The 18327-nt window shown below is 40.6% G+C and overlaps 1 protein-coding gene across 2 annotated transcripts in view; it reads right to left on the minus strand.

Moving 5' to 3' along the window:
- The window catches only part of SLC41A2 (solute carrier family 41 member 2), a 148203-nt gene that overhangs the window by 62865 nt on the left and 67011 nt on the right, over nucleotides 1-18327 (minus strand). For both annotated transcript variants that reach the window (XM_089651842.1, XM_089651843.1), the window contains exons 4-6: nucleotides 11411-11482; nucleotides 10216-10360; nucleotides 8933-9079 (exon numbers count right to left, since the gene is read on the minus strand). In XM_089651842.1, the coding sequence (XP_089507968.1) occupies nucleotides 8933-9079; nucleotides 10216-10360; nucleotides 11411-11482 (364 nt within the window). The remainder of the gene's footprint in view (nucleotides 1-8932; nucleotides 9080-10215; nucleotides 10361-11410; nucleotides 11483-18327) is intronic.

Genomic DNA, 18327 nt, shown 5'->3' on the forward strand with positions numbered 1-18327 from the left:
CACCATGGAGTGCTTTTCAGCGGTGCAGCAAACATGGATGCACATGTAAAGGAGCCCTTACTTGAATCTTGGTGTACTTTGTGTATTTGCAGTAATCCAGCATGAAAATGGGTCTCTGTGCAGGAGCTTCCTGTAATATGACCAGACTCTGCTGTTCTCTCTCCCTGTGCAGGGTGACTGGTCTTGTACCTGCACCACTGGCATTGCTTCCTCTGAGGTTTTTGAGTGTGCCTCCTCTACAGAGTTGAGGCAAAGAGGGAGAGGTAAAGCATATGCAAACCCAACATTTCATATTCCTGATATGTGCCTGTTGTACCACATACTTGTATGAAACAGTACCCTGTTCTCTGTGTGAAATTCCCGGTGTTCCTGACAGTCCCTCTGCTTTCTTGTTAAAAAATGACCACACTAAGCAGGAAAGCAGTGTGGTCAGTTCTTTAGCTATGCTGAGAACTCAAGACGCTCTCCTCCAATGATCAAACTGGTCCTAACAACCTCTTCGGGCACACATTGACAACCCCTTCGGGCATGCATTGCTTTCTTTGTATAAATTCCCTGGTGTTCCTGAAAAGTTCCTCTACTTTCCTATTAAAAACGGACCATACTAGGCATGAGAGCACAGTGTGGTCAGTTTTCTACAACTCAGTCTGCTCTCCTCCAATTATCAGATTTGTGCTAACATGCACCTCCTGCACAGCCATTCACGGGGATGACTAGTGTACTGACGTTTCTCCTCCCTCAGCTGAGAACAGAGGGAATTTGATCACTTTTAAAGAAAAAACAGTTATAATGTATTTATGTATGTATATAAATATACATATATACACACACATTATATATATATATACATATATACATACACACACATATACATATATACACATACACACACACACATATATACACATACACACACACACATATATACACATACACACACACACATATATACACATACACACACTCACATATATACACATACACACACACACACACACACATATATACACACACACACACACACACACATATATACACACACACATACACACATACACACATACACACACACACACATACACACACACACACACACACACACACACACACACACACACACTTAATTTCTATTTTAAACTAAATGGGTTGCTTTACAAGGTGAGGGCTTACATATATTATAAAAATGGCTCCACAAAGACCAAGGGTCAAAGAATTGACCAGACCTGGTGGTCTCTTTTGAAGGTAATTTAGTGGGTTTTTTTCCCCACCAGAAGATCTGGAGAGGGCTGAATGATGCTGGAGCTGGACAGCAAATAGTGTATGCTGATCAGCTTGAGACCTAGAGGGAGTCTTGTCCTTTAATGGCAGAGGAACGCAGTCAGGTCAGGGCACACTGGAGGGAAGACTGTAAGGCCGTGTGAGGTACCCATCTGCCACTGCTGTTGTGGGGTGCCAGAAGAGAGCATTGGTGGATTTATAAGGACATGGCTCTGTAGTAAACCCTTTTCCTTTCTCTTGCATAGTGGCTGCCTTCTAAACCCCGAGCATCATGTTCATGGTATAACCCTGTTAAGTGTATAGCAGGCACCATAGAGCTATGGTCACCAAAATTTAGGCTCCTAGTGCCCTCTAGAGGAAAACTAAACCAGCATTGTAATCTGTATCGAAACTGAAGATAATGATGTGCATTATACTTTAGATACATATATAACTTATTTTCAATAAATTAATAATGACCTTCCCACACTCTTATTTCTCTGTCATTTTAGGAACACGGTTGTCAATCCCACGTTTTCCAGCAAGACTTAAAAATTTTAAAAAGGCAAGTCAGTTATCACAGCCAGAAGATCTTGCTGTTTGAGCATCCAAGACCTATAAAAAGCTGGAGGCTAACTCAGCCCACCTAGCTATACCTATGACTAATATTTGGATGGACTTACCTTTTAACATATGTAACAGATCTAGAACTATGATGTACATTGACACCGAGTATCCCAACTTAAAAGTACTGCATGTTATAAAGCCATCTACAGTAATACATGCATAAACATTTGTTAAGTCTAGAGAGCCCTCTAGTGGCAAAAACAAAAGATCAGCAAACAAGTGCTGCTTTCCAACCTTTACACCCTGGTCACATCAGGTGCGACTTGGCATGCGATTTGCAAATCATATGCAAAGTGGCACCCTATTGTCCGCTATTAAAGCGGACATAACTATGTGGTTCTGACTTGGTCGGAGCCGCAGCAATTTCTAAAGTAGTACATACACTACTTTTGCTGCGATTTGCATAGACATCTGTGTCAGATGTCTTGTAAATCGCACCTCAAATCGGCAGGTCACCCGACTTTGAAATCGTGCAACTGCACTTTAAGTCACACGATTTCAAATTCGGCTTTGATGTGACTGGGGGGGTAAAATAATATTAAATGCGGTTTAAAAAATAATTTATTCAAGTTACGTATTCTACTCAAAAAATACCTGAGGGGGCTGTTGCACACAGATTTCAGCCTTCTTCAAATCTTCTAATTCCTTATTTTTCAATTCATTTTGCCGCTGTAATCTGACTTTCTGTTAAAGGGTGGCTACATTCATTCTCCATTGTCTCACTGTATGTAGAAGTGTAGCCACACTCTCGTCGCTCCCGAGATGGACTAGGGATTTTAATGGTTCTAAAAAGGCTCAAGGTTTTTTTTATCTTCATGCATTTAATACTTACCTGAGCCCCCTCTGGACCCAGCGATGTGCACAAGAGCAGCACCTCTACAGGGACTCTTCCTTCTCATTGGCTGAGACAGCAGCAGGAGTCATTTTCTCCCACTACTCTCAAACACAGCCAGTGAGCCAATGAGGAGAGTGTGGGGGCGGGGCTAAGCCACATTAGTGTGTTTAGACACACAAAGCAGTGGCTTGGGAGCAAGCCTGCTGGGTGCCCCCATAGCAAGCTGCTTGCTCTCTGGGCACTCAGCAGGAAGGAGGGACCAGTGGCGTCAGCGGGTACCTAAGAAGAGGAGGATCAGGGCTGCTCTGTACAATACCACTGCACAGAGCAGGTAAGTATGATGTTTGTTATTAAAAAAAATAAAAATAATCTGCCTTTAATGCCACTTTATGGACTATGGGATTTGTAGTGATTTGTAGTATACACTCATCGGCCACTTTACTAGGTATACCATGCTATTACCAGATTGGACCCCGTTTTGCCTTCAAACCTGCCTTAATTTTTCATGGCATAGATTTAACAAGCTGTTGGAAACATTCCTCAGAGATTTTGGGCCATATTGACATAATAGAATCACACAGTTGCTGCAGAGTTGTTGGCTGCACATCCATGGGGCGAATCCCCGGTTCCACCACATCCCAAAATTGGATTGAGATCTGGTGACTATGGAGGCCATTGGAGTACAGTGAAGTCATTGTGATAATTTGAGCTTTGTGACATGGTGCATTATCCTGCTGGAAGCAGCCGTCAGAAGATGGGCACACTGTAGTCACAAAGAGATGGACATGGACAACAATAATACACATGCACGTCCACACAACTGCCATTCACTAGATATTTTCTCCTTTTTGGACCATTCTCTGTAAACCCTAGAGATGGTTTTGCATGAAAATCCCAGTAGATCGGCAGTTTTTGAAACACTCAGACCAGCCTGTCTTGCACCAACAACCATGCCACGGTCAAAGTCACTTAAATCCCCTTTCTTCCCCATTCTGATGCTCGGTTTGGACTTCAGCAAGTCGTCTTCACCACATCTAGATTTTAAAAATGCATGTTGCTGCCATGTGATTGGCTGATTAGCAATTTGTGTCACCAAGCAATTGAACAGATGTACCTAATAAAGAGGCCGGTGAGTGCATATGACAAGTAAAGCGCACTGCTCATTCCAAACATACAGAAATGAGGAGGAAAAAGGAGAGGTTCAGCAGCTCACCAAGGAAAATTTAATGAACAATAGATTACCGGGTCATGAATTAGTGAATGTGTATGGATTATTTTTTAGAGAATAAGAATATTGTTTAGGGTCACTTTAAATATTTTACAAAATATAAATCAAACCAGTGGATAACTACATGTGTTCAAATATATCTCCAGAGAGTACTCTAAATTTCAATAGCTAAAATTTTAAATGCACAAATCTTCAGAAAAAAAATATATACTAAAGAGGTCACCATCACATTAAACCATTGCAGGTTGATAAATCATGCTTTTTAAAGTGGTTGTAAAAGGAACATTTTTTATTTTTAAAGAACGTCTATACTTGCTCGCTCCGTGCATCAAAATTGCAGATAGTGGCCCTGAACGTCCTCTTCTCATGTCCCCAGCTGGCACACCTGGATCCTCCTCTCTGGCCAGTGCCCGCAATAGGAAGCCGCTTCCCATGGAGGTACCCGTGCAGGCTCGCTCTGGAGCCCTGCTGCTGCATCCATTGACACAGACAGCGGAACTCGGCCTCCCCCCCCCCCCTGACACAGACAGCGGAACTCGGCCTCCCCCCCCCTCCCCCCACACACTCCCTTGTCAAGGGCTTTGATTGACAGCAGTGGGAGCCAATACCAAAGCCTGTGAGATCCGGAAGTGAGGGGACAGAAGAGCTGCATACGTGCAGAGGCCTGGATCGAATGAGGGCTCAGGTAAGTATAAGGGGTGTGAGGGGCAATACCAATCCTAAACATTTTTTACCTCAATGCAAGGAATGTAGTACGGTAGATAATGTTTAGGCTCCAGAAGCACTTTAAGCTGGCCATACCCATATAGAAGAAAAATATTTTTGAAATATATTTTAAAAATATTCTTCCCAGATATATATACACACATACTGCATGTTGAAATGAGTTATTACAAAATATATGAAAAATATTTTTTTAAAATACATTTCAAATATACTGTATGTCTTTAAAAATACAAACCTACATTTTTGGAATGCTTTTATAAATTTTTGTAAAAATATATATTAAAATGACTTTATATGTTAAAAAAATCAGAATAGATTTAAAAAAAATATATATTTTTAAAAATATATTTTTTAAAAATATATTCTGCAGATTTTTTTTTTAACATATAAAAAAGTCATTTTAACATATATGTTTACATATATTTGTAAATGCATTCCAAAGATGTAGATTTGTATTTTTAAAGGCATACAGTATATTTGAAATGTAGTTTTAAAATATTTTTCATATACTTTGTAATAAAACGCATTTCAATATGCAGTAAATATATATATATATCTTAATGAAATATATTGAATATGGCTAAAATTGTAGCATTTCAAATATATGGCAATATATTATTTTCTTCCATGTGGGTATACAGTATGCTGCAATAGCTGCAGGGGGTATCTTTTTCTTTTTTTAAAACAAAATTATATCTATGGCGTTACGAAGACCACCATGTGAGTGTTCCATTAAAACCATTACAAAAAAAACTCCGACACTGTAGAATACATGGTAAGAAAATGACCTTGATCAAATTTCTTTTGGGTCTCTGACATTAAGAACGAACAGGGCAATCATTTTGATCTGCCAAGGAGGCATTCTGTTCAACGCTAGATACATATGCAGGTGGCTAAATTAGACATAAATCCTGACAGCTAACACTTATATGAGTAGTAGGACAGGCTACTGCATACCCAGAGTAATAGAATTAAAATGGGAAACTGATCTATGGGTAGATGATTCCAGACATCTGCTACGAGCTCCAGGCAGCAACTCACAGTGTGATGTCAATGTGCACATCAGGATGAAAATTCCTATATTCTGCCAGCGTTAAGTTAGCAACAAGCCAGCCCAAGGCCAGGGTGAGGTCAGCCCACAGCTCAGACAAACTCCAGAACATTATGACTTTGTATGTAATTAACTTCTCCTTTATCTAGCGGTCAGGAGAACTCAAAAAGCCTCTATCCTATTGTCTGACAAGCTATGGCATATTAGTGAAAGAAACACATTACCATAGGTAATGTAACCAGGAAAGAGTACTACAACTGCACTGAAGAAAATAAATCCTAGTTAAAGAAAACAATGGGGCTTTTAAGGTACCACACCATTATGGGTATAAAAGATGCATAATCATAAACAATATTGGATAAAATAGAGCATATTTTATGACATAAAAAAAAACAAAACACAGAGTGGTAAGCAAGACAAACGCCAATGTAGGCACATATATAATGAGTCAACAAAAATATAAAGAGATAATAGTGGGCAAAGCCTCTGGCTCGGGACGTGAGAATGTCACGGGCAAGAGTCCTAAAACCCTATTGATACCATCAAAAGAATTGATCATCATCAAACTGATGAAACAATTACAGACATGAAAGGTATGAAAAATGTTGATAATTAGTGGAAATATCTAAATTCATATAGACTATCCAAATGATGGACCATTGGGTGTAATTTGAGAAGGGTGGCAATTCCATTAGAAACCAAAAATGGTTTTCCATAAAATTGTATCCAAAACTGGATAATCAATCAAAAGATCTGACGCGTTTCGTGGGATGTGACCCACTTCTTCAAGGAAAGTGGAAAAACTGAGCAATAATGCCGGTCGATGATAGCACTCTGTTCAATAGCAGCACCTGATGTACATGAAGATCAGAAGTGATTGGATACACAAAAGGGAGAGGGAGATTTTCTGAGCACCGGGGAGGAAGCCACCTAGACTACACCTAGGCATCTGTTTGGACAAATTTTGCCCTTTTTTTGTCTGCTTTTAACCTCCTTAACATTTCGGCCTCTTCACTGCTCAGGAGCAACCAAGACGGGTGTTTATTCACCAACCTATAACAGTTGGTCGCTATACTTTTTTCATCTGGAACGAACAACGGCTTGGCGTTTGCTACCCAATTTGATCTGAGGTATTCTCGGACTGGTGGCTTCCTCCTGGTGCTCAGAAAATCTCCCTTTGTGTATCCAATCACTACTGATCTTCATGTACATCAGGTGCTGCTATTGAACAGAGTGCTATCATCGACTGGCATTGTTACTCAGTTTTTCCACTTTCCCTGAAGAAGTGGGTCACATCCCACGAAACGCATCGGATCTTTTGATTGATTATCCAGTTTTGGATTAAATTTTATGGAAAAGCATTTTTGGGTTCTAGTGGAATTGCCACCCTTCTCAAATTACACCCAATGATCAATCATTTGGGTAGTCTATATGAATTTAGATATTTCCACAAATTACTAACATTTTCAAACCTTTCATGTCTGTAATTGTTTCACCAGTTTGATGATGATCAATTCTTTTGATGGTATCAATAGGGTTTTAGGACTCCTGCCCGAGACGTTCTCACGTCCCGAGCCAGAGTCTTTGCCCACTATTATCTCTTTATATTTTTGTTGACTCATTATGTATGTGCCTACATTGGTGTTTATCTTGCTTACCACTCTGTGTGTTTTTTTTTATAATGTCATAATAAAACATGCTCTATTTTATCCAATATTGTTTATCATTATGCATCTTTTATACCCATAATGGTATGGTACCTTAAAAGCCCCATTGTTTTCTCCTAAAAGGGTTTATTTGCTTCATTGTTCCAATAGGGGTGTGGTACCTGTAAACCCTTCACACAAGGGCTGGTGAGACCTAATATCTCTCTAGCTCCCATCAATCTCCAATCTAATACTACCACTGAACAATAACTCTAATGAACGAAAAGTACATTGAACATTTTATTCTGTAGGATCTTCACAAGTGAGATGATTTTATAGGATCACCTTAAAAAGAGATGATTCTGTAGGATCATCAAATATAATACAGCTCAAAGTCAATTCCCTCTCCATGATATTTATGGGTACCTCTAAAACTTTAGTAAGAAGAAATGGTAAACCGTGATGTAATGTATGGTTATAACAAACCTAAGAGACTACATGGATAAAACTAAAGGGTTTTTTATATCAATCTGCTTCATTATTTATTAAGATTGACAGTAACTATGAGATGTTTCTCAATTAAGTTTTAAGGACCCATTCAAATCTCTCAGGTGCAGGGCGTTACCTGCAATGCAAATTGCACTGCCATTCATTTTCAATAGTAATAATAACCTCGGATACGTGTGTTGCAACTATTGTGTGTTCTGGTGCATTTGGTCTGTTTTACTGCATTGGCAGCATTAACACAATGCATCGGGCAAGTCAGACTGATTGGTCCCTAAGCTCTTCTCCATCTAGCCATTGATCATTATAGTTTAACCCCTTGTATACAAAAGATTAAAGCAAACTTGGTATTCCTCAAGGGGGCCCGGGATTGCTGTAAATGTCTACAGTGATAGCAGGAGGTGATTGGGGAACATTTCTTCCCGGTCCCCCCTACAACTAATGAATCCAGAAACTAAATGTATTTTATCACTTCAAGGTTCATAGCGGTCATTTCTCGACCACTGTAGCCAAGAATGCAGCTAATCAAGCATGATCTATATTTGATTAGCTGCAGTGGAGAGCAGGGGAGACATTGGGGGTGTAATAGCCTGCATGTGATAGCATGATCGCAATAATGTGAAAGAAAAAAATATATATGTGTGAAAGAAGCACCCCCGTACACACCGCAAATTCAAAACGCACAGTGGAGGGTGAGCATGTATGTCTAAACATAAATTGCACTACATATGTGAGCTATCATCACAAATATCAGAGTGAGAGCAACAATTCTAATCCACAGTTAAGTTTAAACCGATAACCTGCATTGCAGCATACCACTACGCACTACGTAAATGATGTTACTTTTTTTCATCCATGCCAGTGCAATGGTAACCAATTCAAGTACATGAGCTGCTTTAATACAATGCACATTATAGAGCAACATAAAAGAAAATTATGAGTGTGCATTAATGCAATGCATTAGCATGGAAAGTTTCAGTGAGCCCTAGGGAAGAGCCCTAGGGAAGAACCTACCCCTACAATGACAAATTTTAAATAGAGAGTGTAAACATACTTACCAATGCAGCTGTAAAGACCTTGACTTATCCATGCCAATATAGCAAGGGTGATAAGATCCCCAAAACTAGCAGCTATCGGAGTGGCAACATTGTCTGGATTTATCCCAGTTTTCTTTGATCCAACAATTACTCCTACCATGATTATACCTAAAGTGTCAAGGAAAAAAAAATTTTTGATTGTACATCAAGTCTGCTTACTTATGTTTTAAATGATAAGGGGAAAAATATAATACACTGTAATATACATATATTTGCCAACATGACAAGAGAGTTATACATGGGGTCATCTTTACTGACTTGCTTCTGAAAAGAACTTCAATACCATCTTAAGCCAGCCTCAGATGGATCAAATGGTTACTGCTGAATCACCACCCGAGATTTGATCCATCTATGGGCAAGCTGGTTGTACCAAAGTCGATCCACTGACTGACTTGGGTACAACCAGCCTGTCAGATGGTTTACATGTGATTACTTCTGGTGGCTACTTTATAGCCACTAGCAGTAATCATCATGTTCTGCTGGCCAGGAAGGATCCCTGTCGGCAGAACACAATAGCTTTGTGGGAGGCATTCAACACAGTAAGTGTTGATGGGGGAATCAGGCAATTTTTTGAAGAAAGAAAATCGAATCATTGCCTTAGTCACTAGTCAGAAAACTTAGAAAAAGTCAAAAAGTCTAATTTACTTATCAGTTCTAGACTAGTGACTCACAGTATTAAAACAAAAGTGTTGGCATGACAGCTGTTTTCTGAATGAGAGGTCAACAATGGCTATGTTTCTCTTCTGTCAAGTTTACTGTGTGACAGGGGCAAAAATGACAGGGTCTCCTGAAAAATATTGCGCACAGCTGTGGTGAATAGAAGGAGCCATTTAATAATGCTCCAGTCTCCCCCAGCAAGGTGTACTCACTGATCCACAGTCCTTCACATCCTCCCTGCTCTATCAAAGTTCTTAGTTCAGGTTCAAACTAGTGTTCTGCGTTCTGGCCGCAGGGAAGGTGTAGGAGTGATATAGGTGCGTTTGACATGCGGTTTTATCTGCTGTTCCATTGACTACTATTAAGGTGCACGTTTTCTGAAAGCACATCAAAAGTCCTGCATTTTGTACCATTGGTGTGCTTTTAGAAGACACAGCAAAAACATGCAACCTAATAGAAGTCAATGAGACATCGGCTAAAAACACGTGAAACTCCCCTAAAATGCACATACACCGATGCTACTGACAGCAGAGCATGAAAACCAGCATAGCTAGCTTTATTCTCTTCTATAGTGGTAGTATGCTTACCTTGAAGAAGTGATGCGATAAAAGCAGTTGCTACACTACTAGAACAGAGGAGTATTGCATGGTCCAGACGGTATTTGCCCTCTGGAATCCAGCCTAAAATAACTGCTGCAACAGCAGCCAAAAACCCAACCACCGTTGCTTGTACCTGCAGAGAGAGAGACAAAGTATTACTGAACTGAGAGAACACTCATGAAACAAAATATGCATTCATTATCTACTTATTGTAGTTGTGATTTAATTCTCCAGATAAGATCAAGAATACATGAGTTTCTACTTTACCTGTAATTTATCTAATCCCTACGTTTATGTATTTTATTGTCACTGCAAATTAGCCCCTTTAGGAGTTGCGTTTTGGAATTCCTGACTTTGCCCCTACCACAGCCCTTGCAAAACTAAATTAAGGAATTTTACTTGGTCTGCTGCTTCCTATAATAGAACAAAAAAAAAATCGAGAATCCATGAAGAGTGAACCTATCATTCAACTACCCTGGCATTCAAATTTTGTCAGGACCCTTTTAGGGCTGGCCACATGTTACAATGTGACTGTATACCTCCGTTCTCTTTAAAAATAACTTTAAAGTGTGAGAGCTTTCCTACACAAACTTTTACAATCTTTTCGGTTTACATCCAATCATGAGGGCCCTCCCAATATCTTTATATTCCACTTGAAAAAGCAATCATTTTGTCAGTAACTGAAAGGAGAGGTATAGCCAAAGCTCTTTTGGCTGTACTTCTCCTGTGGAACGAACTGCACTCCTGTGACCCGTTTTCAGCTGACAGCAGGGTGAAGTCCGCTGTCGGCTGACATCACTCAGCTGGTCCAGGCTGGGGAAAGATTCTGACGTCAATTTCTGGATCCACTCCAGAGTCTGGGGCAGCCTCTCAGTGATCTACTGAGAACCTGAGCCAGCCACTCCCTCCCCCTTCACAGCTCAGCACTCCAGTGAGCGCAGGGGAGCCAGAGCAGACAGTGGCGACTGACAGTCCTGCTCTATGCTCAGAGTGGCTGTGAGAACTCTGATCAGCGGTCATGTGATCACTCATAGAGCCGGCGGGGGACAGATTCAGCATCAGACCAATGCTGCATCCACCTAGGTAAGTATGGTTGGGCTAAAAAGAAAATCCCCCATTTCTCTTTTAAGATTAAAAAGTAGGGATGTGTGTAAGAGTGGAAGCATACATCATAAATTAATACCTGTTTTAAAGCCAGATTTCCGATGATCAGATTCCACTTCTCAATAGGGGAATCCATTTTCCCAACATTAACCTGCAATAAATACACATACAAGTGACATTTTTAAGAGATATATTGCTAAAGGATCTAATAATACAAGGCAACACATTTAGTGCTAGTTCTTGGATATCATTTGTCCCTTAGATGGGCAAATCTGGTCTTTCTCCTCCACCTGCATATAAACTAAATACAGTACATGCAACTCAGCTACTAGCTACTGTAGTCAGTGCTGTCAAGAAAAACTGATCTAACTGCCACATTTGCCTGAACTCCTAGTTATTAGTGAGCTAAAACACTTGACCTTTCAGCTGATCTACCATTGTCTGCAGCCTGCATTCTCCACCCACTCCTTTAAAGATTTTACAATAGATCTTCTTGATTTTCATAAAAATACCAATGGCACTTACATAAAAATGCAAGCACCATGCCAGATGACGTCACTCAGCCAGCCCAGGGTCTGGAAAGACCTTGACTTTAAAGTTGGGATACACCTAGGTGCCTGGACAGGCAGCAGGCTCAGCCTCTCAGTGAGAGCCTGAGCTAACTGTTCCTGCCCACTACACAGGGCAGACCTCCATTGAGCGCTGGGGGGCAGAGCAGGGAGCAGGTGACTGATAGTCAACAGCTCTCTGTTCACTGAAGATTGAAAATGTAGTAATCAGGGCAGGGAACAGCTGCAGCTGGGATCGGTGTTGCAGCCATCTAGGCAAGAATAGCAATTTGTTTCTTTTATTCTCATACTTCTCTTTTAATATACCTATAGTGGAGCCGATTTATCTGCCAAAAGATTTGTAGATTTTTATTAATCTGTGATTACACAGCCAAACCAGACAGCAGAGCTAGGTTGACGACCCAACAATTTTACAGCAGTTAAGCAGTACAAGGTAAGCCCCTTGTCCAGCCTGTTACTGGAAAATAAAGAAGCAGTAGCAAAATTATAGGTGCATCCTGCAGCTCACTCTGCTCTCTCCTTCTGTCAGCATGCTCCTTCTCATAAAGTATACATGCAGCACATCTAATTCAGTACTGCTGCTCTCTCTTGCAGTCCATGTAGATGAACATGGGATTACAAGAGGCTAATATCTCAAAAAAACAGCCATGTGCACCAGTTGAATTTAAAAATAAATGTAATAATTTTTAATGTATCCATAACTGCTTAAATTATTAGTCTTTATATCTGCCTGAAGCTGATCTTTAAATGGATCTAATCTAAGCAACATTTATGCACTCCATTTTCTGAAACATAGCTACCTACAACATGTGCCAATCTACAAGCACTGTTCATATTTATTCATCTGCTATCTCTATTCTTTTCCATGAGAAAAGAATGATGGGTCTGGCAGTCTAGAAAATGACCTAAAACAGTCAGCTTTAAAAACCGTTATTACTGAACTGAGCTTAAATAATAAAGGGTATTATCTTTTTTTTTTTGTTTTGCTGGTGCATTGCTAATGGCTCCCTTTCCTCGCTGCAGCTGTGCGCAATATTATTGATTATAATATTAGGAACATGCGGTGCCGTTTGTTATGTAATTTCTACAATCAGCCACAAAATGCGGTCTATTATTTCAGAATTTTTCTCAGAATCTACTGAGCAGACACATTTTATTTCTGTAACGCTGGACGCATAATCTTTACAAAGAGAAATGAGTTTGCCAGTATTTGTTACCTGAAGGTAATTATTTTAGCATTGATTTTCCTCATGATATGTTTCTGCCACAAAAACTGCACAAATACTATTTTGTCAGGCTCGTGTTACACGTTCATAACATTGTGTTAGCACAGAGCGGGTTTCAAAGGAGAAGTAGCGGTATGATTAAATTGCAGGCCCCTGAATTTCCATCCTCAATGCTGCCTTTTATAAGCATGACCTTGAGCAAATTAGTTTTCTTTCCCTGAATCAGAGGCTGAAATAACACTAAAAGCTCTTTGAGATTTTATTGTGCCAACATTTTGCTGAACGTGACTCCTGAAATCTGTAGGACCTGTCCTTCTAAGCACATTATACTTGACCAAAATATTATTTATTAAGTAGTCTAGTAGAGTGGGTATTGTGCCTTCTCGGAATGATAAACACAAGATGTAGGTTAAAAAATAGAAAGCAAAAAAAAAAAAAAAAAAAAAAAAGACAACATTTTACCATTCCCTTTTTTAAACAAAATTTTAAAAAAGTTTGTGTCAGTGTTTGGCTTGCAGTTGCAGTGTGGCCCCATTGATGTCAATGAACAAGTTAGATGGGCGGTGTCATCTGTCAAACTCTGCAGCCAGAATTAATATTGCAATAATAATGCAGCATGTGTACAGCCTATCAGGCTGTAATGTCAGAGTTTATTGGGTGTTCGGGGGGTAGTAAAATAGCACATCAGCTTTCTGTTTCTATTGCACCCTCCCCTTCCCCATTGGGCACCCGTTAAAGTAACAGCATCAAAGTGGTAGCGCATGCTGGTGCGCTGAAATGCTATCTGTGTTTCACCAGCAAAAGAGAGTATGTGCTTTGAGTTACCTTTACCCACAGTACAAGTAAAGTCCATGTCTGGGGAGAGCGAGCGCGAGAGAGAGAGAGAGAGACACACACACACACAGAGAGATGCGTGCGATCAGAGAAGTGATCACACAAGGAATGGGTCCCACAACCATCCAAAGAGATGGGGGGTTAACTTTCACTGCCACTGACTACTGATGTAAGGGGGTGAAAGGGTTATATTTTACTGCCACTGCCCGCCAATGTGTAAGTTTGGGGGTGGTGGTGGTGGGGAAATATTACGGACACCACTGCTGGGAGTTGTTGTTGCATCCACTGGCACAATATTAGGGAGCCCACTGACACGGATGTTGAGGGTTTTTATTATACCCCCCAACAACAATGCTGGGGGTTATTTCTGCACTCACTGGCACCCGGGTGTTAATATTGCTTCCACTGACACCAATGCTGGGGGTTCTTATTGCACTCACTGACATTTTTGGTGTGTAACATGTTATGAATGGACCGCTCATTGGCTATATGGAGGAATTTATCTGCTATTCTGTCCTGGATAGCTGGTAAGGCCTCCCCTTGCATAGGGCCAAGTCCCAAGATCCATTGCAGCTGGAGCTTAGGATGTAGGCCTCATTCCCTCAGGGGATCCACCTCAACCTGCTGCATCAAAGCTTGGGCCTAAGGAGGAAATCAGCCCCATCTTCCTCCTCTTCCAGGTGTGAATCAGCCTGCAGCACGTGTTGCTCTCCAGCACCACCTGACAGAGAGACTGATGTGAATGGCTCTGTGTTCTGTCACCTGGGGTGCCACTTGACTCTGTAAGCTCTAAATGGGCTTCCTTTCTTCATTCCAGGAAGAGATGCATTTCAGTAAACCTATTGCTTTTCCGTGCTAACTTACTTGGCTGTCATCATTATCCTCTGATATCCAGTACATTGAGTCACAGCCCAAATAAGCTTGCAGAGCTGGATGTCTTCATTCTCTCCATACTCAACTATCAGAGAGATAGAAGTTGTGCTTATGATTATGTGTCAACTATTAAATACCTGTAGCTCCCTCGTCACCTCCTTCCACGCTCTCCTCCAGGACGTCTCCAGAGCCTCTCCCATCCTCTGGAACTCCCAACCCCAATATGTCCGGTCAGCCCCCACCCTGTCTGCCTTTAGGCAATCTTTGAAAACTCACTTATTCAGGGAAGCCACCTCCACCTAAGAACTGTACTTGAGCCACTTCCATCAGATCATCGCCTGCAGCTATCACCTCCTCCTTCCTTTACATTGTAAGCTCCACGAGCAGGGCCGTCCTATTCCTTCTGTACTGAAATGTATTGTAATTGTACTGTCTCCCTTATATTGTAAAGCGCTGCGCAAACTGTTGGCGCTATATAAATCCTGTATAATAATAATAATCATTGCTAGGGGTTGTCATTTCACGCACTGAAACCAATATTAGGGTTTTTTAATTGTATCTACTGACACCAATGAGGGGAAGGTCATTATTGCACCCACTGAAACTAACATTAAGGGTTATTATTGCACCCACTGAAACTAACATTAAGGGTTATTATTGCACTCGCTGGCACCAACGCTGGGGGTTATTGTACTCCAACCTCTTCAGTGTGCATTGCGATACGTTGCACAAAATGCAGCAGGACCAACATTTTTGGGCTTCAGGTCTAATTTGATGCACATCAACACATGAAAATGCGTTGCTATTGTGCAGTCCTCTGAAAGTTGACCATGACTGTCTTAACATGTATTAGGTCATGAGTTAATATGTGTAGCGGTAAAAGAGGTTGTAACGGTAAAAGGTTTTACCTGAATGCATTTCTCTGCTTTAAAGTGGTTCTAAAAGCAGAAGTTTTTTTTTTTTACCTTAATGCATACTTTGCATTAAGGTAAGAAACTTTCTGTGTGCAGATTTTCACATTTTTACATTTAAGGCCTCATGCACACCATCCAGCCCTACTGCTGGCAGCCTGTAAATCTCTAGAAGAGACTGAAAGCTGCTGGAGCACAGAGGGATACTAATGTTTGGGGCAGTATGCGCCCAGGAATGAATGCCTGGAACGCAGATTTTTTGTGTTCCCAAACATTAGTTCCTGGGTGCATACTGTCCTAAACGTTCGTACCACTCATTGCACCATGCAGCCATATACAGCGGCAGCAACTAAACGTACAGTGTGCAAAGGGCTCACAATATTACTATGAATATGTGGAGAAAAGGCGATACTACCCCTGGACTCCAGAGATGCCCCAAAAAGTATCGCACAAAACACTATTGTTAAAATATAGAAGGTATGTTACCTCCCTCATAATCTTTACTAATACATAATAATAAAAACAATGCAAGTAAAAGAGCGCCTCACAAGAGCAACAGATAATCAAATACAAAAGTTTGATCCTCTAGAGAAGCCGGTGGAAGGGGTACCCAGACATGTAAAATGCCTGATCGCTTTTATATTTACTGCTGCCAGGATATCTATTGCACGCTCCTGGCGATCCCCCTTGGTCTCCCTTGATCTTCTGAAGGATAAGCTGACCTGGATAATGGTCAATGAACGTTTGACCGCTATTCTTCAAGACAGGATTGTATATTTTGAAAAAATCTGGGATCCTTGGATGCAGTATCTTTCAGCATCATCCTAGGATGGAGGAGGCATGGGATGTCGATAAACATAAACTGTCTTGCTCCCCACACTCGACTGTTGGTTGGACCCTTCTTCAACAAGCGTCCTTTGTTTCTTCCTGTTTTTTTTCCTTTACTTCCCCTATCTCTATTCTCACTCTTCCGTTTCTATTTTAACTCACCTCCTCTTTCCCTTGCCTGGATTTGAAGATTAACTAACTAACCAAGGGCCAGGAGGGGCATATCCCCCATGTCCTGCTGAACATTTGAGGGTGATTGCCCACTTTATATGGGTCAGGGTGGTCTGAGACACCAGATCTGACATATAGTCTTACATTAGATTTAGGATTTGTTTATTTTTCCTGGTATCTTGTTGTCGCAGATCTTCCATCTACAGGTCCCTCATGGGACCACTTTGGTTACCATCAACAGAAATGTATTTTTTTTATTGAAACATTGTATTTTGATCCTATATTATGTTGTAATATTCCTGAAGCATTGGCTTTTGAGGAATGATTATCTACTGATGAATAGAATCTGACCAAAGTCAATGCTTCAGGACTATCACAATATAATGTAGGATCAAACTTTTGTATATGATTACCTGTTGCTCCTGTGATGAGCTCTTTTACCTGCATTGTTTTAATTATTGTGCATCAAATAAAGATTATGAAGGAGGTAGCATACCTTCTATATTTTAACAATAGCGTTTTGTGCAAAACAACTTGGAGCACCTCAAGAGTCCAGAAGTAGCATCTCCTTTTCTCCACATGTTCTGAGCAATTTTGGATGCGAGGCCCCATTCAGTAATTCGGGGTAGAACCACTATAGGTCTATTTATTCTCCCTACAATATTACTATACCCCAAGGAACCAGTGTGTACCTGGAAAACATCTCTGATTTGGGTATTTATAGGTGAAGCCCAGGTACCAGACTTTATCGTCTCTGTTGTAATGTCTTTCTATTGAATCTGAAGATTAAATCCTATCTACACAGCACCACCTATTGGTTGAATCGGAAAAGCACAGCCAATTCACATTACAAGGGAGCCAAGGAATGCAGGATTCCATACATTTTTATATGTCTCACACCTTCCAGCAATAACATGCACAAAAGGAGTAACCACAGAACCATACTGAATTGCTATTAGTAGTTAGTCACATTCAAGTGGACTTTTTCTGTTATATTACTACTTATAGCTATACCATGACCTAGATAAATGAGAGCTTTCACATACATACAGGTATGGTAGCTGTTTGAGTTTGTTGCATATAAAAAAGGGCCCCAAAAACAGTAACAGCCCATTCAAACCCGTCTGTTGCAGTACATCAGCCAAACCCATCAAATCGCTAAGCTGCTTGTAAATCTGCTATTTTACCTAACAATTATCACTAAAGTATTGCATAGCTGTGCTATCGTTACTTCTTTTTATAAAATATTTATTTCCCCAACTATTAGCTTAATCGTGCCAATGTAGATTTCTCAGGTATGTGTATTTTTGTTAGTATCTAATTTCACCTCTAGCTGCAATGGCAACGACACTTCATAGGATGTAACAAGCAACGCTCAACTCAGTAAGTCAGAAACCAGCAGTATTTTTAGGAAAGATCTTGTAACCACTTGCCCTCCTGAGGATTTACCCCCCTTCCTGACCATTTCTTGCATTACGGCGCTGTGTTACTTTAACTGACAATTGTGCGGTCATGCAACACTGCAAATGAAATTTACGTCCTTTTTTTCCCATGAATTGAGCTTTCTTTCGGTGGTATTTAATC

This window comes from Staurois parvus, unplaced genomic scaffold (assembly GCF_062004578.1).
Source record: "Staurois parvus isolate SC_StPar_1 unplaced genomic scaffold, SC_StPar_1.0 ptg000025l, whole genome shotgun sequence".
Taxonomy (NCBI): Eukaryota; Metazoa; Chordata; class Amphibia; order Anura; family Ranidae; genus Staurois; species Staurois parvus.